General features: G+C 36.4%; 1 protein-coding gene across 4 annotated transcripts in view; it reads right to left on the bottom strand.

The window, feature by feature from the left end:
• Positions 1–355: 355 nt before the first annotated feature.
• Positions 356–23,569, bottom strand: part of MAGT1 (magnesium transporter 1) — a 38,979-nt gene continuing 15,765 nt past the window's right edge. The window contains exons 3-10 of one of the 4 annotated variants that reach the window (XM_079123071.1): positions 23,427–23,544; positions 15,531–15,671; positions 14,798–14,938; positions 14,222–14,311; positions 13,235–13,298; positions 8,247–8,321; positions 5,467–5,557; positions 356–3,179 (exon numbers count right to left, since the gene is read on the bottom strand). In XM_079123071.1, coding sequence (XP_078979197.1) covers positions 3,164–3,179; positions 5,467–5,557; positions 8,247–8,321; positions 13,235–13,298; positions 14,222–14,311; positions 14,798–14,938; positions 15,531–15,671; positions 23,427–23,544 — 736 coding nt within the window. In that variant the 3' untranslated portion in view covers positions 356–3,163. The remainder of the gene's footprint in view (positions 3,180–5,466; positions 5,558–8,246; positions 8,322–13,234; positions 13,299–14,221; positions 14,312–14,797; positions 14,939–15,530; positions 15,672–23,426; positions 23,545–23,569) is intronic. The other 3 variants (XM_079123072.1, XM_079123073.1, XM_079123074.1) reach the window with 3 other exon arrangements.

Genomic DNA, 23,569 nt, shown 5'->3' with positions numbered 1-23,569 from the left:
TAAGGAGAATAAAAATTTTAAGTTAATTATAATTTCAAAATGGAATATTCTAACTTTACAATTCTCCTTTAGTATTTTATTTTATTTTGGTACTAGTTACTGAACTCAGGGGCATTTTACCATTGAGCCATATTCCCAGTCCCTTTTTTTTTTTTTTTGTGGTGCTGGGGATTGAACCCAGGGCCTTATGCTTGCAAGCACTCTACCCCACTGAGCTATATCCCCAGACCCCGCAACCCTCCCATTTCCTTTTTATTTTTTTTGAGACAGGGTTTCACTAAATTGCTGGGGCTTGCCTCCAACTTGCAATCTTCCTGTCTCAGCCTCCAGAGTCAGTTTGTGTCACCATGACTGGTTTCCTTTTTTTTTTTTTTTTTGTGTGGTGCTGGGGATTGAACCCAGGGCCTTGTGCATGTGAGCAAGCACTTTACCAACTGAGCTATATCCCCAGCCCATGACTGGCTTCCTTTAGTGTTTAAATTGATCCCTCTTTAGCCAGTAATCAAAAACTTAAAATTTAGATCATATCGATATGGTCAAAAAGTAAACAACCAGACATTTGGTTATCTTTACCACTATAATGTGTCATTTTTATTTTTTCAGAGTAAAGTAACAGAATTTATCTTTGAAACAGAGAGAATGGAAGTCCCACAAGGGAGGGGTCCCAAGAGGGTTGCCCATGTGTCATTTTAATAGTATCTTAAAAATGCATTAACAAATCATATTTAAACCATTACTAGAAAAATTAAGAGTCTACTTAAGGCACTTCAGACAAAATCTAATTTCAAAATTTCCACCAATGTAACACTACTTTAAGTGTAGAAAATCTGCTTTCCACAGATTTTAGCCAGAATGCTACTTTTCCCCTTACTTTCTCCTTAGAGGAGAATGTGCTCTTAAAGGGAGACAAAAGAAATACCAAAAAACTGTCATTGTTTCAATGACCGTGGCAAATTATCTGGAGCTATATAGATTACATGGCAGTAGTATTCCCTGGTCAATCTGTGAAAATTAGGGCCAACTTCATACAAGTCTCATAAGAATCACAGCATAAATTATTTGGCCTGAGACAAGTACAAGAACAGCAGATAAGGAATCCAGAACCACCAATTTACAGAGGAGAAATTAATAAAAAGTGGCTCCATAAAAGATCATTAGTATCCCCCATCCACCAAATCTACTAACAAAATAAAAACAACTCACATATAGCCTTTCCTCAGAGGCAAGTATATCCATCTCTTTTCACAAGACTCTAAGTCTGTGTGTGTATGTGTGTGTGTGGTGGCAGCAGGGGTAGGGAGTAATAGGGATTGAACCCAGGGATGCTTTACCACTGAGCTACATCCCCAGCCCTTTTTATTTTGAGACAGGGTCTCATGAGGTTGTCCAGACTGGCCTAAAACTAGCAATTGTCCTGCCTCAGCTTCCTGAGATGCTGAGATTAGAGGGATGAGTCACTGTACTCAGCCTGTTATATAAGACTTTTAGACAACATGGGGGGGGTTGTTAGAGAGTAAATAGCAGGAGAGGGCCACAGTATCTTCTTAATACTGCCAAGATTTCTTTAATTTTTTTCATAATTACAATTCTCAAACTTTCATAATAGTGGCATTTTAGGCTATTCTTCATGAGTATGGGGGGCTATAGTTAGATATAATGATAGCTACGAAAATATAACTCACAGAAATTTGGTTAGCACATATGGTTATTTCTACTGTCAGAAAAAAAAACAAAATTCAGACAAAATCCATCCTAGTTTTATTGTTTCTTTACATTTTTTGAGATAAGGACTCACTATCTTGCTCAGGCTGACCTTGAATTTTTTTTTTTTTTTAATTTTGTGGTACTGAGGATTGAACCCAAGGGTACTTAACCAATGAGCCACATCCTCAGCTCCTTTTATATTTTATTTAGACAGGGTCTCGCTGAGTTGCTAAGTGCCTCACTAAGTTGCTCAGAATGGCTTTGAACTGTCTATCCTCCTGCCTCAGCCTCTGGAGCTGCTGGTGGGATTACAGGCATGTGCCACCATGCCCTGCCTGACCTTGAATTTTTGGACTCAAATGATCCTCCCATCTCAGCCTCCAATTACTGGGACAGGCACATGTGACAATACTAGCTTCGCTTGTTTTCTTAAAGGAAGAGAATAAAGGCTAAAATAATAACAAAAACAGAAAGCTCTCACAAAACAATTTCTACACACAGGCAACAACTCAATATTTCATAATTTTCTTCTCCTATTTTAAGGGAGCCCTTTTTCTAAATACAACTGAGCCTATTTTTTGTTAGGTAAAAATGAAATAAATGACAATTTCTATACTTCATAAACATTTTAGACCAGTTATAAATTACACAGATTTTTATCACTAAACTATATTATTATTAGAGATGGACCACCTTAAATAAAACTAAGGAGATAAAATGAATCTGAAATCTTTCCAAATACAAGGTAGTTAACACCACACTCATACAGAAATCATGATCCTGTATTTAGAGATACTTTAAAAGTCTACAGCTGTCAAGAAGCATAGATAGCATTGTATTTCAGTAGAAAAAAATGTAGGAGGAAGACTAGTCTTTCTAAAAGCTAGACCTGTATGCTGAAGAATCATATTGCATTTTCACTAGACCATGTAGCACATATGATTTCTTGACCCAGAAGGAAGTGTTTGTAAAATATACACATCCATGCAAAGATGGAAAAGCTAAGAATGGCTTTCTGATGCAGTTTATCTTTAACAGGCCTATGTGGGAATACCTGGTCACAACTTTCATTCCCCATCTTTGGATGAAAGAATATAAAACCAGATGACCAAAAGTAACTAAAAGTAACTAACTAAAGTAGTTTTGAGCTTTCTTCTAATTAAAATGAAGTAGTAGTTTTAAAATTTTTATAATGTACTTAATTCTACAAAATTAAAAATTCCATAAAATTCACTGGGAAGGGAAGGTTAAAAGGAGAATAATTTCCAAGTACTTCATGATTTTGACAAGAAATTGATTGTTAAGGCACTACACATCTTTGGTTAAATGATTAACTATTTAAATCACTTGAAAATAAGAGGTAATACAAAATACACAAGCTGCATTCTTCTTTTCAAACACACACATTTCTCATTTTTTCAATTTCCATCACTGCAGTGTCTACATATCTCTGGAATCCTCAACTCATCAGAAAGCTGAAATAAAAATATATACCAATCTATTAGTCTCTGAAATAAAAAGAAACTTTACTTTTAATAAATATATAATATGTTGATTTTAGCAGATCAAAGAGCATTTTGCGAACTGTACCTGAATATCAATAACAAAATGTAAGAAATAATGAGAGATTAGATAGTCTTATGATAAAAGAAAATAGACATAACCTCAAGTTCTTCTATTCAGGAGATCCTCAATAGAATAAAAATTAATAATTGAGGTAACCCCAGTAATCAAATAATTGCTAATTTAGAAGTCTCAGCAAAATCACCCTTGCTTCTCAATTAGTTTTCTCCACAGGAGAAATCATTTAAACACACACACACACACACACACACCACACACACGAGTAAGCATACATTCAGAAGATTGTAAGTCAAAAATCGAGGTTTAGGGCTGGGGAGATAGCTCAGCTGGTAGAGTGCTTGCCTTGCAAGCACAAGGCCCTGAGTTCGATCCCCAGTACTGCGCAAAAAAAAAAAAAAAAAAAAAAAAAAAAAAAAAATCGAGGTTTTAGGAGCTTTCTGGCTTTAAAATTAAGTTCACAAAAATGCCAGGCACAAAGGTGCACACCCGTATACCCAGCTACTTGGAAGACTGAGGCAGGAGATTGCAAGTTTGGGGTCAGTCTGAGCAAATTAGACACTGTCTCAAAATGAAAAAATTTTTAAAAAGCTGAGGATATAGCTCAGTGGTAGAGTACCCCTGGGTTCAATACCCAGTACTATAAAAGAAAAAAATTACACAAAAAAAGAAAAAATGCAAAATTAATTGATGCTGTACATTGATCAAAAGCTAGCAATGCTAAAATATAAGTCAACTAGGATGTTTTTCAAAACTATCTGCTAAATTTTTAAGTTAAGAAAACAAATATGGGCTGTGGCTGTGGCTCAGTGGCAGAACGCTTGCCTAGCATATGTGAAGCACTGGTTCGATCCTCAGCACCACATAAAAATAAATAAAATAAAGGTATTCTGTCCATCTACAACTAAATAAAAACCCAAATATAAGGGCTGGGGAGATAGCTCAGTTGGTAGAGTGCTTGCCTTGCAAGCACAAGGCCGTGGGTTCAACCCCCAGCACCGCAAAAAAAAAAAAAAAAAAAAAAAAAAAACCCAAATATATATTAAGAGTAGATGGCAGTGTAGCTCAGTGGTAGAGGGCTTGCCTAGCATGTAAGAGGCTGATTGGATTCCCAGCACCGCTGCAGCCCACATATAAGAATGAATTTGCATCTCAAAAGATAAATCTATATCATTTTAGTGTTCATAATCTTATAAAATAGATAATAGATTTTAAAAAATAGAAATTATATTAATTGACACTCAGATTATAAAAATAACTCAGAGCCTGCTCCATTATGTAGGTATATTTCTCTTGCCTATTAATGTAGTAAAATCAAGAATCTGCAACCAGAACAATTTTCTCCCTGAGCCTTAGGGATCTCTAGGAACATCTCAAACTGATTAGGCCTTTTTTTTTCTTTTTATAGAGAGTGTCTTGCTATGTTGCCTGGGCTGGCCCCAAATTCCAGGTCTCAAGTGATCATCCTGCCTTAGTCCCCACAGTAGCTGGGTCAACAGGCTTGAACAGACCTTCCTAAAGACTCTTATACTTTCAACAAACTAGCTTTTAATCAAATGTTTGAACTAGCCTTGAAAAGAAGTGAGGAGCAGCTTTAAAAGCACTAAAAGAATTTCTTTCTTTTTTTTTTTTTTTTTTTGGGTGCTGGGGATCGAACCCAGAGCCTTGTGCTTACAAGGCAAGCACTCTACCGACTGAGCTATCTCCCCAGCCCCAAGAATTTCTTTCTTAAAAAGAAACATAACATGCAGACAAGGAACTGTATAAATAGATACCGCATAAAAGATCTAATCATTTTATGTTATATGGATTTTTTTAGATTAAATTAGATGACATCAGAGTAACCCCAAAAGATGTTCCTGAAAAATCACATACTAATATTGTCTATTATACCTTATTTATTTATTTATTTATTTATTTTTGCGGTGCTGGGGATTGAACCCAGGGCCTTGTGCTTGCACTCTACCAACTGAGCTATATCCCCAGCCCTCCATAATTATTTAAAATTAACTTTTACATGGAACACATCTCAATTAAAACACTTTCCTTTAGAAACTAGATATTTTGGAAGTAAAACACACACACACACGCACACACACTCATACACAAATAAAACAACATCAACTCTAGTCATTGTTAAATATAGGTAATTACTATGTAAATCCAAAATAAGAATCATACCTGTATGGATATCCATGATATTTAGATCTGAAAATAGACAACATCCAACTGAAGAATAATACAACAAGTCCAATACCAGCCATACACATTACTACAAAAACAAGAGTAAAATGGTCAGGATAAACATAATATATAACCAGGACATAAATCTTAGCCACACTTCCAAAGTGAAAAGGAAGGGCTATAATTTACTAGGTTTTCATCCCCATTTTTTTTGTACCGGGGACTGATCCCAGGGTACTGTACCACTGAACTACATCACCAGACTTTTAAATTTTTGTATTTTGAGACAGGGTATTGCTAGGATCCTGAGGTTGGTATGGAACGTGCAATCTTTCTGCTGTAGCCTCTCAAGTAGCTGGAACTACAGGCATGCAACACCATGACTGGTGACAATTAACTTTTTAATCATAAAAGAAAAATGCTGGGCTGGGAATGTGGCTGAGTGGTAGAGGGCTTGCTTAGAATGAATGAGGCCCTGGGCTCAATCACCAACACTGCAAAAAACAAAACAACCCCTGGACTTACTTCATTATAAATTACACTGTTAGCAACTTTCTTCAAGAAATGACAGTGTGTGAATATTCTAATGCATAAAATTTCCATGCACACCAGCTAGGTATGGTAGTACACACATATAATCCCAGTGACTTGGGAGGTTGACAAGTGGCAAAGGACAAAAAGACAATTAGCAAAAGGGAAAACACAAATAAACATTTAAGAAAATATTCAACTTCATAATAATCCAAGCACAAAGCAATACAACATTTCCTCCTTATCCGATTAGCAAGTGCATATATATGTATATGTGTGTTTGTATTTTAATGAGATAAACTAATGCTGATAAGGTTGCAGTGAAACTTTCTGTTTTTGTTGCTTTTGGTACTGAGGATTGAACCCAGGGGTGCTTAACCACTGAGCAACGGTCCCAGTCCTTTTTTAAAATATTTTATTTAGAGACAGGGTCTCTCTGAGTTGCTTATGGCCTCGCTAAGTTGCTGAGTCTGGTTTGAACTCGCCATCCTCCTGCCTCAGTTTCCTGAGTCACTGGCATTACAGGCACGCACCACCATGCTGGGAGTAATAATTTAGATTCTATTACTAATGGCATTTAAGAATGTTTCAGTGCAGAAGTGGGGCATGGTGGTGCACCTGTAATCCCAGAAGCTCTAGAGGCTGAGGCACTAAGCAACTTAGAGAGACCTTGTCCGAAATAAAAAATAAAAAGTTCTGGGGATGTTACTCAGTAGTTAAGCACCTCTGAGTTCAATCCCTTGTACCAAAAAAAAAAAAAAAAGATCAAACAAATATCATGATCATCACTTTTATATAGTGAAAGATAGGAAAAAAACCTTAGCTGGGCAAGGTGGCACATGCCTGTAATCCCAGCAGCACGGGAGGCTGAGGAAGGAGGATCGAGAGTTCAAAGCCAGCCTCAGCAAAATCGAGGTGCTAAGCAACTCAGTGAGACCCTGTCTCTAAATAAAATACAAAATAGGGCTTGGGATGTGGCTCAGTGGTCCAGCCCCTGAGTTCAATCCCCAGTACCCCCACAAAAAAGAAAGAAACCCTAAACATTTCATAAAATCAAAATAGACAGGTTATAATATAGAGTACAAGTTAAAGATTATTTATAGGAAAATATTTATTAGTTAATAATTTAATTCTAGTTTAAAAGTGGGTGCAAGATTTGAAATTTAACATATAGCTATTGTCAATCATAGATGAGGTTTTTTTTATTTTTTATTTTTGATACTGGGGATTAAACCCAAGGGTGCTTTACTACATACTGAGTTGCACTCCCAGTCCTTTTTTTTTAATTTTTGAGACAGGGTCTCACAAAATTGCTGAGGCTGGCTTTGAACTTGTGATCCTTGTGAATTGCTGGGATTATAGGCATGTGGCACCACACCCTGGAGTTAAGTTTATTTTTAAGTGTAATACTTGTCCAATAAAAATTTGAACAGATATTCTTTTAATTAGACAAGATGATTCAAAAGTTCATATGGAAAAAGAAATAAGCAAAAATAGTCAGGACAAAGCACAGAGGAAATTAGTTTATCCAGATCATTCTACATGTCAGAATACCTACTTTTCCAATGCCATAACTTTTAGAAAATTATTTGTAGACAAGTAACCTTTTATCTCATAATTTGTTTGTAATTTATGTTTGTCCCAAACCGAGACAAAACAGTCAGATCTAACCAGACAAAATACTAATACCAATGAATTTTTAATAGTATAGTGAAATTCTAAAAGAATTTATCTATTACCAAGGTGTTTTATATGCAACTGGGGCCTTTAATGCCACATACCTCCATCTGTTCCATATATTTTTTCAAATTTTGCATGTAAAATAATGTAGTTTGGGAGCTGAAGATGTAGCTCTGTGATATAGCATCTTCCCAGCATGTGTGAGTTTCTGGGTTCAATCATAGGACAGTCTATATATATATATATATATATATATATATATATATATATGTTTGTGTGTATATGCACACAGAGTTTTAAAAATGGCTTTAAAGTTATAGGAACTATATTACAATGCTAGTATGTTAGTATAAATTTTTTAGTGGTGGAATGGGTGAATTTTCCCCAGATGTGCTGTTTTTTCCACACTCTACTGAGCATACATTACTTTTATAAGAGTAAAGGACTCCCCAGCACCCAAAAAAAAAAAAAAAAAAGAGTAAAGGACTAAGGGGACAAGCGATTAATTGATAATTCTTTTGTGTATTAAATGCAGAATTGTTACATTGTGACACATGATGACTTACTCTTTCGCTTTCCAATATCCATGTCAGAGGTAGCAGCTTCACATAAAAGCACCATCCCTAAAGTAACCCCACCATCTTAAAAAACTGTTAAAGAAAAAAATCACATTGGCACAAAAGAAATACAACTTTACTATTCTATTTCTCATGAAGAAAATTAAAACAAATATTAAACCTTCAACTCTTAATTATAAAAAAAAATGCCAAATAAGTAATTTTGTATGTATACAGTGTGGCATTTACTATGAAAATATAATACAAAATTAAAACTGGAAGATTATTTCATTCATGGAAAAGAAAAATGATATTTTTAAACAAAAATCCTGCCTATAACATATAAAATATGAGGTTTTCTGAAATTACACTTTGAGATAACCTGCCTGAACTTTCAGCTATTGCCCCAAATCTACATACATTTTGTTTTGGTACTAGGAATTGAACCCAGGGGTGCTGTATCACTGAGCTACATCCCCAGTCCTTTTTATTTTTTGAGACAGGATCTTGCTAAGCTGCTGAGAGTCTTGCTAAATTGCTGAGGTTGGTCTGGAACTTGCAGTCCTCCTATCTCAGCCTCCTGAGTCACTGGGATTACAGGCTTGCACCACTGCATCTGGTGTCCATATACATTTTAAAACACTAGTTGTTTTCAGTATTTAAAACTCCCCAAAAAGAACAAATCTGAAATATGCACCATTCAGAGAGAATACCAACTCATTTTTATTTGGAAAATAATTTCTCCAGAATCTCAATGATTAGCTTTTTTTTTTTTTTTTTTTTTTTTTTTTTGTACCAGGGATTGAACTCAGGGGCACTCAATCACTGAGCCACATCCCTAGCCCTATTTTGTATTTTATTTAGAGACAGGGTCTCACTGAGTTGCTTAGTGCCTCGCTGTTGCTGTGGCTGGTTTTGAACTCATAGTCCTCCTGACTCAGCCTCCCCAGCTGCTGGGATCACAGGCATGGGCCATTGTGCCCAGCCTCAACAAATTATTACTAAGATACCTAGTTCAGTCCTGATAAAAAAGGAAAATCCCACATGTGACATGACCTTATTTTTATTTGGCTTAATAATAGAAGCAACATAAATATAAAAGAGAACTACCCATGCAATAGGTAACACATCCCATGACTATTAAAATAAGCACTATCACATTTTAAAACAAATAGAATGTGTTCCAGTAGATAAGAGAAATTCATCCTGTGGTTTAGTGAATATTAACAGGAGTAAAAAAAATCCCCAAATTAATTATGCATGCACACATGTACATTGCATGCTACTGCATGTGAGTCTAATTAAGCAGAAAGGAAAAAAAATAGATGTTCAGATGAGGCCTCAAATTTATAATTTGCTGTATAATTTGACTATTCATCCCTACATTACCATCTTGCACTCTCTCTTCAACAGCCTCAATAGCCTCTTGTTAGGGATGATAACTATTCGTCATGTTTTAGTTGCTCAGTCAAGTCTCTTCTTCAGCATTTTATTTTTCATACTAATGTTCTTTATATGCAGGTTGGAGCAATGACTGATTATTTCTATAGGCTTTAGTTACCAGGCACTCTCTGATTAATGGCTAAGACTTTTGGTTTTGGAAAACTGGAACAGTTTGTCTTTGTATCATGGCCTATATGTTTTTTTCCCTCAGTACTGGGGACTGATCTCAGTCAGGGTCTTTTTTATTTTTGGGGTGTACTGGGGATTGAATTTGGGGGCACTCGACCACTGAGGCACATCCCCAGCCCTATTTTGTATTTTATTTAGAGACAGGGTCTCGCTGAGGTGCTTAGCACCTTGCTTTTGCTGAGGCTGGCTTTGAACTCACAATCCTCCTGCCTCAACCTCCTGAGCTGCTGGGATTACAGGCATGTGCCACTGTCAGTCAGGGTCTTGCTCATCCTAGGCAAGTGCTCTACCACTGAGCTACATCCCCAGCCCCAATATATGCTTTTGCTGTGAATGAGCTTTTCATCTTGGTATGAATTCCCAAGGTTTGTGCTATTCTCAGCAGTCAAGAGCTATTATTATGCATGTCCATATGCATTGTTTAGCATGGCAGATAGTATTAATTATTGTCATTACGAAGTTGAACAAAATATAGACCCTCACATGAACAGGTTTACACTCTGGTTGGGAAAACAATGAAATAATTATATAATTATGATTAAATACTACTCTGGGAAAACTGAATAGAAAATAAAGGAGACAGCTGGCTGCAGTGAGGCACACCTGTAATCCCAACTATACAGGAGGCTGAGACAGGAAGATTCCAAGAGCAATTTAGCAAGACCTTGTCTCCAAATAAAGCAAATATAGCTGGAGATGTAGATCAATAGTAGAGCACTTGCCCAGCCTGCATGAAGCATGCTTTATCCCCAGTACTGGAAAATAAAAAAAAAAAATAGAAGATGTGGTATATCATAATATACATGAACTAGGCTACCTACTAAAAGAGCTAGCTGGCCATGCAAAGTGGTCCACATCTGTAATCGCAGTGGCTCAGGAGACTGAGACAGGGATCACAAGTTCAAGGCCAGCCTCAGCAACTTAGTGAGGCCCAATGGAACTTAAGTGAGACCATGTCTCAAAATAAACAATAAAAGGAAAAAAAAAAACAATAAAAGGTCTGGGGTATAGTTCAGTGGTAAAGTGCCCCTGGGATAAATCCCCACTACCAAAAAAAAAAATAGTATCAAAAACAAAACAAAACTAGAGTCAATAGAATTAAAATACAGTATATGTGCCAAAGTAAAAGATATCTACTTAATGAACTCAAATCCTCCTGTCAGCCTCCCAAGTTGATGGGATTACAGGTGTGGCCCCCCCCCATGCCCTGCTCTAAATTTTCTTTAATTCATCAGTATTACTATTTTTTTTGGAACTGGGAATTGAACCCAGGAGTGCTTAACCAACAAGCTGCATCCCAAGCTTTTTCTATTTTGATTTTTATTTTGAGACAATGTCTTACTAAATTGCTTAGGGCCTCATGAAGTTGCTGAGGCTGGCCTTGAATTTGTAATCCTCCTGCTTTAGCTTCCTGAGTTACTGGGATTACAGGTGTGTGCCACCACATCTGGCCAGTATTATTTTTATAATCAGAAAAAAATGTCACTTTTAAAGATCTAACACTCATCCTGATCCTTTAATGATCCAAATACACTGATCATAATCATTTTCAAAATTCTTAGCCTATTCTTAACCAGTACAACCCAGTTTCAATGGAATAATAGTTGAATTAGATGATCTTTAAGTCATCTAGTTGTTGAGATGAGAAGGTAGGACCAGTGACTTTACAACCACATCTCTGGACAGCCTCTCCAACATCCTGGGTTACAACTGATTCTAATATATTAATGTCACAACACCCTGGCTAAGAAGAACAACTGTAATAACATTACATTTGTTTACTTTATTGATTTGTTCTACAAAGTCACCACTTATATATTCAGGTAGGTAAAATGTGTTCAGTAATACAGGTTGATTGTTCCTTGGGGATGAGAGGTTAAACATCCCTAATCCCGATAATTCAAAATGCAAAACATTTTGATTGTGTCATGCTTTCTTTTCTTTGCTGGGGATTAAACCCAGGGCCTTGTGCTTGCAAGGCAAGCGCTCTACCAACTGAGCTATATCCCTAATCCTGTGTCATGTTTTCACTCAACCCTGTAATGCCATCAACTCCGGAGACTGAGGCAGGAGGATTACAAATTCTAGGTCAGTCTAAGTAACTTAGCAAGGCCCTAAGCCACTTAGCGAGACCCTGTCTCAAACTAAAAAAATAAAAATGGCGGGGGATGTGGCTCAGTGGTAAAGCACTCCTGGGTTCAATCCCCCAGTACCCACTCACACAAAAAAGTTTGAGATTTCCGAGAATTTGGAATTTGGAATTTCAGTATTAGTGATGTTCAACCAGTACTTTGAAATTTAGACTCTCATCTATCTGATGTCACTCTAACTTATCCTTGCATCTTATAGAGGCACCTGGTTTTAGATGGCAAAAAGCAAAAATTAGTTTGGATTCAAAAAATTAAAAATCCGCTCTGCCATTCAAGAGGACAGAACAACCGACATGTAAAGCAGCTACAAAGTTCATGGGAAATATTTCTCTCTAGGATGTGATGCAGCTGAAAAGTGTCAAAATACCTTAGTCTTTGATTAACTACTGCTTTCTTACTAGAGAATACTGTTCTGTAAAATCATAAATTATATAAATTATATAAATATGAAATTATATAAATATGAAACATTTCACACTTGCCTGGAGGATGATTCATTCAAGTTTACAAGCACAGATTATAAGTAGCCTCAATTTACAAACAAAGGTATAGAGCTTCAAATGAGATTTTTTTTTTTTTTTTGGTGGTAATGTGGATTGAACCCAGGGCTTCATGCATGCTAGCCAAGTGCTCTACCACTGAGCTTCATCCCCAGCTCCCAACAAGCAGTTAAGATGAAAACCACACATATATCTTAATTTTGTATTTTCCAGGGAAACAGAACCCTGGGCCCACTTAAGAGTCCAGACCGGATATTGAACCTTTGATTTTCAAGCTTGCTGTTTTTTCCCATTTCTTATTTGGGTGCTAGGGATTGAACTCAAGGTCTTGCCCATGCTAGGTAAATGCTCTACCATTGAGTAAAATCCCCAGCCCCTTGTTTTATGTTTAGCCTATGCTTCATTTAAATTTTATCCTTCATTTAAATCCCTCCCTTCTTCCAAATCCATATAACTCTCTTTGGTAAGACATCTTTTGCTTCTTCTGATCTGCAGTCTTCCTTGTATCAATGAGCCAATAAATCTGGCTTTACCAGACTACAGATTTGTCACAGGTGGGCTTTAGCTAACTGAGCTAAGATGGATGACACAATTAATATGGTTTCCAAAGGATATTATAACCTACATTAGGAAAGCAGCCCCAAATAGAAAATTAGTTTATGAGAAAACAGGCAAATCATCATGCAACAACAAATATTTATTGTAAAAAGGATACTGAACAGAAGAACGATGTGTGTTTCAGCTACAAACTGGGCTTGGCTACTTCCATGGATATAATTCTGGTGCAAGGAGAAAAAAAATGGAATTTTAAAATATACATTAAATTCTAGTATCCTAACCCCAAAATGGGCTATTTAAAATCCTATGAAATGATTAATTCACCTGATGTATATAATATACTTTGAGTCTATGACATTCATCAGTAAATAAATTTGATTGCTTTTTTTTTTTTTGCAGTGCTGGGGATTGAACTCAGGGCCTTGTGCTTGCAAGGCAAGCACTCTACCAACTGAGCTATATCTCCAGCCCCAATTTGATTGCTTTAAAAGCTACTTCATATTACTTTTTACCTATTTTTTACATGTGTGTATGGTATTGGGGATGAAACTCAGGGGCACTTTACCACTGAGCTATATCCCCTACCCTTCTTGATTTTCAGACAGGGTCTCACTAAGTTATTGAGGCTGGCCTTGAACTTTTGATATTCCAGCTTCAGCCTCCTAAATTGCTGGGATTTCAAATGTGTGCCATGACCCCTGGCCTATTTGCCTTTTCATTGTACATGTTTGCAACAACAAAATACATGAGAAAACTAATATTCGAGTGTTCAAGACCATAAAGCAAAATAATGAAGACTTCATGAAGATAGGTACCATGATATACTGGGTTATCAATATATCTGATAATACTAAGCATATTGATTACAAACAGTAGATGCTCAAGTGCTTTATTAATTATTCTATTTAGTTGAAGACTGACTTTCATTCTTAGCCAGCTTAGTCAAAAGGATTCACCAAGTTCTATATCAAGAACTTCCCACTTTTAAGAGCACTGCATGGTCTTATCAGTAACTGAAGCTTTTTAATACAGAGATTGAAAAGTCAAAATGCACCTAGTTCCTTCATGTGGCACTGGTCTCAGGGTGATAATTAGTAAAGTTAACTTTGGTATACAACATAAGGAAATCCGAGACTTCACTTACCACATGTCCTGTATGTGGATTCTTATGAGCATATGGTGGTCCTCTAATATGGTTCCACATTTGACCAGAGGTCATAGCAAGCACAAAACACTAGGAAACAAAAACAGACAACAAAACAATGAAACAGTCATGGTCAAGGGAGTCCCACCTTGATTAGACTAATAGATATAATAAAAAGTATATCTGTTCAGATAATATATGAAATATTTTTCAGATGATTTATTTATTAAGGCTAAAATTATTTTGAAATTGTAACTAAGCTGACAATTTTCAAAATTGAATACTGAAAAGACTTTTTAGAAGAATATTTTTTAAAAAGCTGCAAATTTTCAGAGATGATATTCTAACATTTAGGTTGAATAAAATTCAGATACACTCCACTCTTTGAAGGTAGGGCCATCCTAATGAGATAATGGAGGAAATAAACTGAATTTAAGGCAGAAAATAAAAATATATAAAATCATTTCCCTCAGGTAAGAAATAAATGAAATGCTTCTTCTCATATAAATGAAAGCTAACCTAAAAAATACATCATTGGTTTTATTGAAATAATTTTTTCTTCTAAAATTCACTCACCAAAGCTGCAAAAGCCCATCCAGTTTTATTAAAGAGAAATTCCATATTGCTTCTTCGAAGATACACAAGTCCACCAATAACAGCCAAGAGTAATCCCAACATAAGGGGACCAGCATAATTTGGGGGTCTAATTACTCTAATCTAATGGAAAGGAGATAAAAATATTTAAAGTATAAAATTTATTTATTAATTAAATAACAATGAAAAGAAAGTAAAGAAAGTTAGTGTGGATATTTTCAGAAAAAATATTTTTCCTTTATTCTAATCAAAACAGTCTATATAGTACCCTAAAATGGGATGGAAGAGGTATGATATTTTGTTTAGTCACAATATAATATCTAATTAAGAAGGATCAAATTCAGCTAGATAGCTCATAGTCTTATGAAGGTCAAGAGAGTGGTTTCTACACTGAATTCAAGAGGGTAAAAGAGCAGGTTTTGTAATTTCAGGATGAAATTATAAATGCTACTTATGAAAGAAATCCCAAACCACCTCAGTAATATGGGGACAAGACCAATTATGGCCTTCCAGTAAGAATCAAAGGGGACAATGGCAAAGTAACTGTCTTTATTGATTCTTTTTAGGTATATGTGACAGTAGAATCCATTTTGATATAATTATATAAGCATAGAATATATCATATTCTAATCAGGACCCCATTCCTATACAGATACACCATGGTGGGGTTCACTGTGGTGGGGAAAGTAGCTTTCTACAAGTTAGGGAAACTTACATTGACATCAGTTCTGTCTGCAATCCACCGGGCAATCTGCTCAGCTGAAAAGCCCCGAACCTGTAACTCATATGTATCACCCCGTTTGGGTTTCCCTTTTGCAGGAAAGTTGATGAAAGTTGGAGCTGAATTCATGTTTAGCTGAATAAAGAGTAGTCCATGGAAATATGAGTTACCAAAAAATATTCTTAATGGCAAAATGTTAAAATCTAGGCATTTAGAAAGGTTTAGACAGGGTAAGTGATTTACCTAAGGAGAAGGGTGGAGCCAGGATTGAAACATAAGCTGCTGTGACCTTAACTATTATATTTTATTGATAAAAATCTAAACTTCTAGCTAAAAAATGTATATTTTACTCCATTATATTGGGAAATTTCCCATACTACAGATATTTTAATCTGTTCAGAGAATATGCAAAAATACATGCATGACTGCTAAAATTTTCTTCTATAGCTGAAGCAAGCTCCAAATTAAGTAGCTTCTCAATTTGAAGAAAAGTGAGATCAGGATAATGCTCAAAATTGCAGTGAAAACCAATACAAAAATGGTAGACATATGCAGAAATAGTCAATTCTGAGTAAGTTTCATAAATGTTTACTGATGAACATCACATTTCTCTATTCCCACCATGAGACTATATGTTTGAAAAGACAACACTGGAATGTCTAAGGTAAAAAACCATAACCCATTATATCTTTCCTAACATGACAACTATATTTGTGGAAAAGAGAAAGTTTGACTAAATACTGGGGACAGTTCCTGACTAACAGATGCAAGCCTTCAGATCCCCTCAATGGAGACTAATCCTAAAATGGAGACTGTTGTAAAAAACAATGATAGCTGGGCACCATAGGTGTGTCATATGCTAATAATCTGTGACTCAGAAGGTTGAGACAGGAGGATTGCAAGTTTGAGGCCAGCCTGGGGAACTTAGCAAGACCCGAATGGCAAGGATGTAGCTCAGTGGCAGAGTGCCCCTGGGTTCAATCCCTAGTACCACACACACAAAAAAGCAAAATTAAAGCTTAAAAACATCAGCCAATAAATAAGAGAATGAAACTATCTTGCTTTGGTTCTGTACTAACCCTTTATGTAATAATCCTCCCTCCACCGTTTTTTTGGTACCCAGGATTGAACCTAGGGGTGCCTAACCACTGAGCCACATCCACAGCCCTTTTCATTTTTTATTTCAAGACAGGGTCTTGCTGAGTTGCTGAGGGTGGCTTTGAACTTGTGATACTCCTGCCTCAGATTCCCAAGTCACTGGGATCATAAACTTGCACCACCATGACCTACTTTTTGTTTGTTTGTTTTGAAATACTGGGGAGTAAACCCAGGGACTCCCACACGCTAGGCAAGTGCTCTACCACTGAGCTACACACCTAACTCTTTTGTTGTTGTTGTTTTGTACTGGGGATTGAACCCATGGGTTCTCTAACACTGAGCTGTATTGCCAGCCCTTTTTATTTATTATTTTGAAACAGTCTTGCTGAGTTGCTGAGGCTGACCTCAAACTTGTGATCCTCCTGCATCAGCCTCCTGAGTCACTTGGGGTTACAGGCATGCACTAGCATGCCTGGCCCCTTCTTGGTTTTTCAAATTTTAATATGAGGCAGGGCCTTAGTAAATTGACCAAGATGGTCTTAAACTTGCAATCCTCTTGCCTCAGTCTCCTGAGCAGCTGGGATAACAAATGGGTACCACCACACTAGGCTATAACAATAACCTTTTAACAGTAAATTTTTACATTTTCCCTATTAGGCAAGAGGGTATACTGACTAGTAGATATGATTATTTTGGTCTCTTTGACTGCATAACATGGTGAATTAATAGATTTGCCCTTTGGTTACTAATTTCCATGTATTTTTATGATGTGGCAATGTACACAAATCTCCAGAAGTAGATGAAATCTGGCAACACTGGTAAAATTGAATTTTTGTGTTTGAAAAGCTAAGAACCAATTCACTCTAACAAATGCTGTCCAAATTGTTTTTCTTGGGAGGGGTATGAGAGATTGAACTCACTATACCATATCCCCAGCTCTATTTTGTATTTTATTTAGAGAAAGGGTCTCACTGAGTTGCTTAGCACCTCGATTTTGCTGAGGCTGGTTTGAACTTGCAATCCTCCTGTCTCAGCCTCCTAAGCCACTGGCATTACAGGTGTGTGCCCCTGTGCTTGGCTGTTCCAATTTTAAGCTAAACTCTTCAATGTTTGTTTACCTAGACCACATTTGGACTTTGGAAAATGTATCTAAATAAAGCTAAATAACATATTAATACATTCCCCTTATAAATTAAATTTAAAAACATTAAAGGACCAATTCCCCTGTATTCTAGTAGACAGCTACCATTTCCAGAACTTTCTGAATTTCTTCATATACATGAATACATACCAAAAGAAAACACATACTATTGCTTTGTATCTATTTATTTTCTTTTCTTTTGGTACTGGGGATTGAACTCAGGGATGCTCTACCACTGAGCTACATCCCTAGCCCTTTTTATTTTTGATTCTGAGACACAATATTACTAAATTAATGAGGCTGGCCTTGAATTTTTGATCATCTTGCCTTAGCCTCACAAGTCACTGGAATTACAGGTGAGCACCAGTGCACCAGGTTATTTATTTTTTTTGTAACATATTGTTCAATAGCTGGATGAAGTGCACACCTATAGTCCCAGTTCATTTATGTTAAAACAGACATACCCAGGTGCAGTGGTGCCCATGTGTAATCTCAGCTACTTCCAAAGGTGAGGCAGGAGGATAATAATTTTGAGGCCAGCTTGGGTAACTTATGAGACTCTCTTTCAAATTTTAAAAAAATGGGGGCTGGAGATGTATCTCAGTAGTAGAGCACCTCAAGAGTTCAATCCCCATACTGCCAAAAAAATTGCAATGAACATCCGTGTATATATATAAATCTCTGTACACATGGTAAAGTATCCCTCTAGAAATTTAAGTGTTAGATCAGAGGACAGTAAAATTTTTAAATTAAAATGGATATAGCCAAATTGTCCTTCACAATGGATATACCAATTCATACTTCTACTTATCCAAGTAGGGAAGTATCCATTTCCCTACATCCTTGCCAAAAGTTGATCTAATGGGTGAAAATTGTGCATTCTTTTTTCTTTTTTTTTTATTATAATTTTTATTTCCCTGATCACTAGTAAAACTTCTTTATAACAGATCAGTTTCTTTTTTATGGTACTGGGGATTAAACCCAGGGTGCTTTACCCTGAGCTACATTCCTTGCCTCCTTTTTTAATTTTTGAGACAGGGTTTCACTAGGTTGCTGAAGCTGGCCTCAAATTTGCGATCCTACTGCCTTAGTCTCCCAAGTAGCTGGGATCTCAAGCATGCACCACTGTGCTCAGCTTGTAGGTATCATTTAAAAATATTTTTTAGATGCTGATGTACCTATTTCTATTTATTTATTTATGTGGTGCTGAGAATTGAACCCAGTGCCTCACATATTCTAGGCAAGCATCTACCACTGAGCTATGACCCCAGCCCTCATTTTTGATGCTATCACTTTTGCTTCACTCTTGTGTACTGTGGCATATGACACTGTTACTTGGAAAAAGATTTTTATTTATTCCACAAATATATATGCTACCATTTTTAAGTCTCTAAAATGTACCTTTAAGATAGAGTAATTAATGAGCATTAATATCTTAAACTATTTGAGGCTAGGCGCCATGGAACATGCTTGTAATCCCAGCAACTCAGGAGGATGAGGCAGGAGAATTCCAAGTTTGAGGCCAGCCTCAGTAACTTAGCGAGGCCCTCAGCAACTGGGTTAAACTCCTAGTAAATATCAAAAGAAAAAAAAACTTTGAGGTAGAAAAAATTTGGCTTTGTATATTTTACAAACCATTAACAGACGTTTTGTGTATCTTGTTAAAATAAAGTTAAAATTTTTAATTTCTAAAACAATCCCAGTTTGAATAGCAGAGAATGAGAAAATGATTTCTTTCATTCTATTCCCTTCCTTCCTCTCTCCCTCTTTTCTTCTTCCTCCCCTCCTTTTCTCTGTACTGGGGGACTGAACTCAGTGCTTTGGGTGAATTAAGTATGAGCATGTGTTCTATAGGTAAACTATAAGTCCAGCTCTGAGAAAGCACTTTCTCTCTCTCTCTCTCTCTCTCTTTTTTTGTACTGGGGTTTTAACCCAGGGGCAACTTACCACTGAGCTACATCCCAGACCTTTTTCTTTTTTTTTTTAAGCTTTTGAGACAGGGTCTTGATAAGTTGCTTAGGGCCTCACTAAATCACTGAGGCTGGCCTTGAACTTGCAATCCTCCTGCCTCAGCCTCCCAAGTCGCTGGGATTACAATCATGAAATATCATGCCCAGTCACAGAAAGCAATTTCTTTCTTTCTTTCTTTTTTTTTTTTTTTTTTTTTGAGGTGCTGGGGATTGAACCCAGGGCGTTGTGCTTATGAGGCAAGCACTCTACCAACTGAGCTATATACCCAGCCCCGAAAGCAATTTCTTAATCTCTAGAAATTATTTCCTTTGGTCTCACAAAACCTAAATGTACTAAACTTCTATAAATATGCCAATTCTGATTTATGGAGATGGCTGTTTGAGACTGGAATATGATTTGTACAATGTTTTTACTATATAATGGGCACATTATGCCATTTTTTCAACATTTTCTGTTCATCCATTATGCGCTTAGCAGTAATAGGTACCAGGCTTTTTTTTGGTACTAGGGATTGAACCCAGAGGTGCTTAACAACTGCGCCACATCTCCAGCCCCCTTTTTATATTTTATTTAGAGACAGGGTGTCACTGAGTTGCTTAGGGCCTCGCTAAGTTGCTGAGGCTGACCTTGAACTCATGATCCTCCTGCCTCAGCATCCTGAGCCACTGGGATAATGGGCATGAGCCACTGTGCCTGGCCTGGCTTGGTACTGGATACTGAGTGCCATTAAGTAAGTTACTGTATTCTGAAAGAGACTATCAAAACAAATATAGGTCTTTTTCTACTATAAGATGATGTATTTAAGTGTATAATAGAGTGAAAGAAAAGTAGTGTGACAATACAAGAAAAGAGATGACTCACTTTTCATTTGAAGGATTTGAAAAGGCCTAAAGGGAATATTTGAAATCATCCTTAAAGGGTAAGCCAAATTTTGAGAGAGAGGAAAGGACAAATGGAAAAAATAATACTTCATGTTGTTAGAAATGATCAACAGTGCTGATATAAGATAGTATGTGATATAATGATTATGCCTCACAATTTAGTGAGGCCCTAAGCAACTTAGCAAGACCCTCTCTCAAAACAAAAGATTAAAAAGGTGTGGGGATGTATGTGGCTCAGTGGTTGAGCATTCCAAGGTTCATTCCATAGTTCAAAAAAAAAAAAAAAGAAAAAAATAGGAAGACTCAGGAATTCTGGCCTTTTGTCTACACATCTTTTCTTGTGCTGGGGGTTGAACCCAGGGCATTACACATGCTAAGCACCACACTCAGGTGATACAGCTCAGTAATTGAGCACTTGCCTACCATGAATGAAGTCTTAGATTGGATTCCCCACATGACACAATAAAGTAAGTTACATGGAATCTAGCCAAAATGCTTCATTAAGTTAATAATTTGGGAAATTCTGTATATTAGAGCTCTTTATTGGAAAGGAAAGTACAACACATATACCATATTAAAACCTCTGAGAATTTCTGTTAGACAATTTTCTATGGGTTTCTCAGGTTTCTATATATCTTTTGGGCAAAGGCATTGATTGCCCTTTTTTTAAATTATATTTTTAGTTGTCAATGAATTTTTTTTTCAAACTTTTTTTTTTAGTTGTCAGTTGACCTTTATTTTATTCATTTTTATGTGGTGCTGAGAATTGAACCCAGTGCTTCACACATACTGAGCAAGCACTCTACCACTGAGCCACAACCCCAGCTCCATCAATGGACCTTTATTTTACTTATTTACATGTGGTGCTCAGAACTGAACCCACTGCCTCACACATGCTAGGCCAGCACTCTACCACTGAGCTACAACCCCAGTCCTTGATTGCCTTTTTTTAAAATTTATTTTTATTGTAAACAAATGGGATACATGTTGCTTGATTGCCTTTTTGTTCTGGATAATCTTCTCAAGGATATTTGCATAGCCTTGGAAGAAAGAGATGGAGTCTCCCTTCAAAGTAAAGGGTAGACATGCTTAACTCTTAGAGAGATTTGGGTTCCTAAAGTTTAGTGGTCCTCTTCCTATAATGTATCCCATTGGCCCTCTCTTCATATGCCATATAGGTCTTGGGGAACCTTTGTATCAAATGCTGAAATTTTGAATACTCGCTCTTGTTATGAGTATTAAAGTCCTTTAATGCTGACCCAGGAGTATTATGTCTTCTTCCAGCATCCATGAAACTGTGGCAGGTTAACTTGTTAGCTTGCAAGTAGGGTAAAACCTCAGACCTCTCACAGTTCTTGAATCCTGAAGTAAAAAATGTTTAATGTTTAAACTAGTGTTTTCTAAATTTAAAAATTTCCCCAATAGGGCTGGAGTTGTGGCTCAGTGGTAGAGTGCTTGCCTGGCATGTGTGAGGCCCTGGGTTTGATACTCAGCACCACATATAAGTAAATAAGACAAAGAAAATTCCATTGACAACTAAAAAAAGTATTAAAACAATTGTAAAAAAAAGTTCCCCAAGAATTCTCATTAATACCTCATAGAAAAGATTCCAATATTTTCTAGCAGGCAATACAGAGAGTGTGTTTCATGGAAAGTTAAGAGGACTGGTTAAAAGTAAACTGTATTAGCTGGGCGCAGTGGCATGTGCCTGTAATCCCAGCTGTTTGGGAGGCTGAGGAAGGAGGATCACAAATTCAAAGCCAGCCTCAGCAATTTAGCAAGGCCCGAAGTCACTTAGCGAGACCCCCTCTCAAAATAAAAAAAAAAAACTGGGGATATGGCTCAGTAGTTAAGTGCCTCTGGGTTCGACTCCTGGTACCAAAAACAAAACAAAAACAAAAAAACCCAAAAAACAAAAATGCAACTGCATTAATTAAAACAAGAGATGATGAGGGCATTGGAATATAAAGGGGTGATATCTATGACACATGCTATACAATAAAATAAAGATGACAAAATGTTTCTAATGATGTGGAACACTGGAAGATCAGAGTTAGGTAGAAGTGGGAGAAGTGGGAATTTTATTTGGCACAATATGAAGTTTTGGATTCAGAAGTCATTCATGTGAAGATGTATATAGCAAGGAGTTACATGTGGATCTTTTAAAAATACAATTATATTGAGCAGAACATGTTAAACTATGAGTTAGACAAAATTATAGACAAAGACAAAACTGAATCTATGTCCCTGAGTGTTTATATATAAGGGGAAAGAACTAGTAGAGGTTGTAGTTGAGAATACAGGTGTGAAAGCTCATGACTGACACAGCAGAAGGGTATGGTATCCAGTCCACAGGAAAAGGGTTCATCTTTGAATAATAGGAAGGATCTTTTCTATTAAGACAAGAGGCAAGGGGATAAAGACTGCTGGACTAAGGACTTCAGTAGTATATAATGGTGACAAAATGGTAGCATTCATGTTTTCATTTAAAAATTACTTTATAAATTGTTCACTTGAAATAGTTAAAGTGGTAAGTTTTTTATATACATTTTACAATAAAATATATGTAAGTTAAATATATGTATGTTACTTGATTACTACCCAATCTCCACCTTCTAACAGATTAGCACTGATTATTACCTTTTATGCTTAGCTTAAGTTTAGCTTTTAGTTCACTAACTATTCTAAATCTTACCTAAGAGCAGTCCTATTTAACTTCTTACAGCCAAGTGATAAATGCATTCTACTTGATTAATATTTTAACTATTTCTATGTAAGAGAATAAATTAAGGATCTTACCATCTGAAATACATCAGAGCCTTCATCAAAATCCACCATGGCAAAAAATATTCTGTTGGTAAATGCACTGGAATATCGCCAAGAGTTTGCTAGGATCTGGAATTCTTCATCAGCTTGCCTGGATACAATCAGATTTGTGAAGA

This window comes from Sciurus vulgaris (genome assembly GCF_902686455.1).
Source record: "Sciurus vulgaris genome assembly, chromosome: X".
Classification (NCBI taxonomy): domain Eukaryota; kingdom Metazoa; phylum Chordata; class Mammalia; order Rodentia; family Sciuridae; genus Sciurus; species Sciurus vulgaris.
The sequence above is the reverse complement of the archived record's forward strand: the minus strand, read 5'-3'. Positions and strand labels throughout refer to the sequence as shown.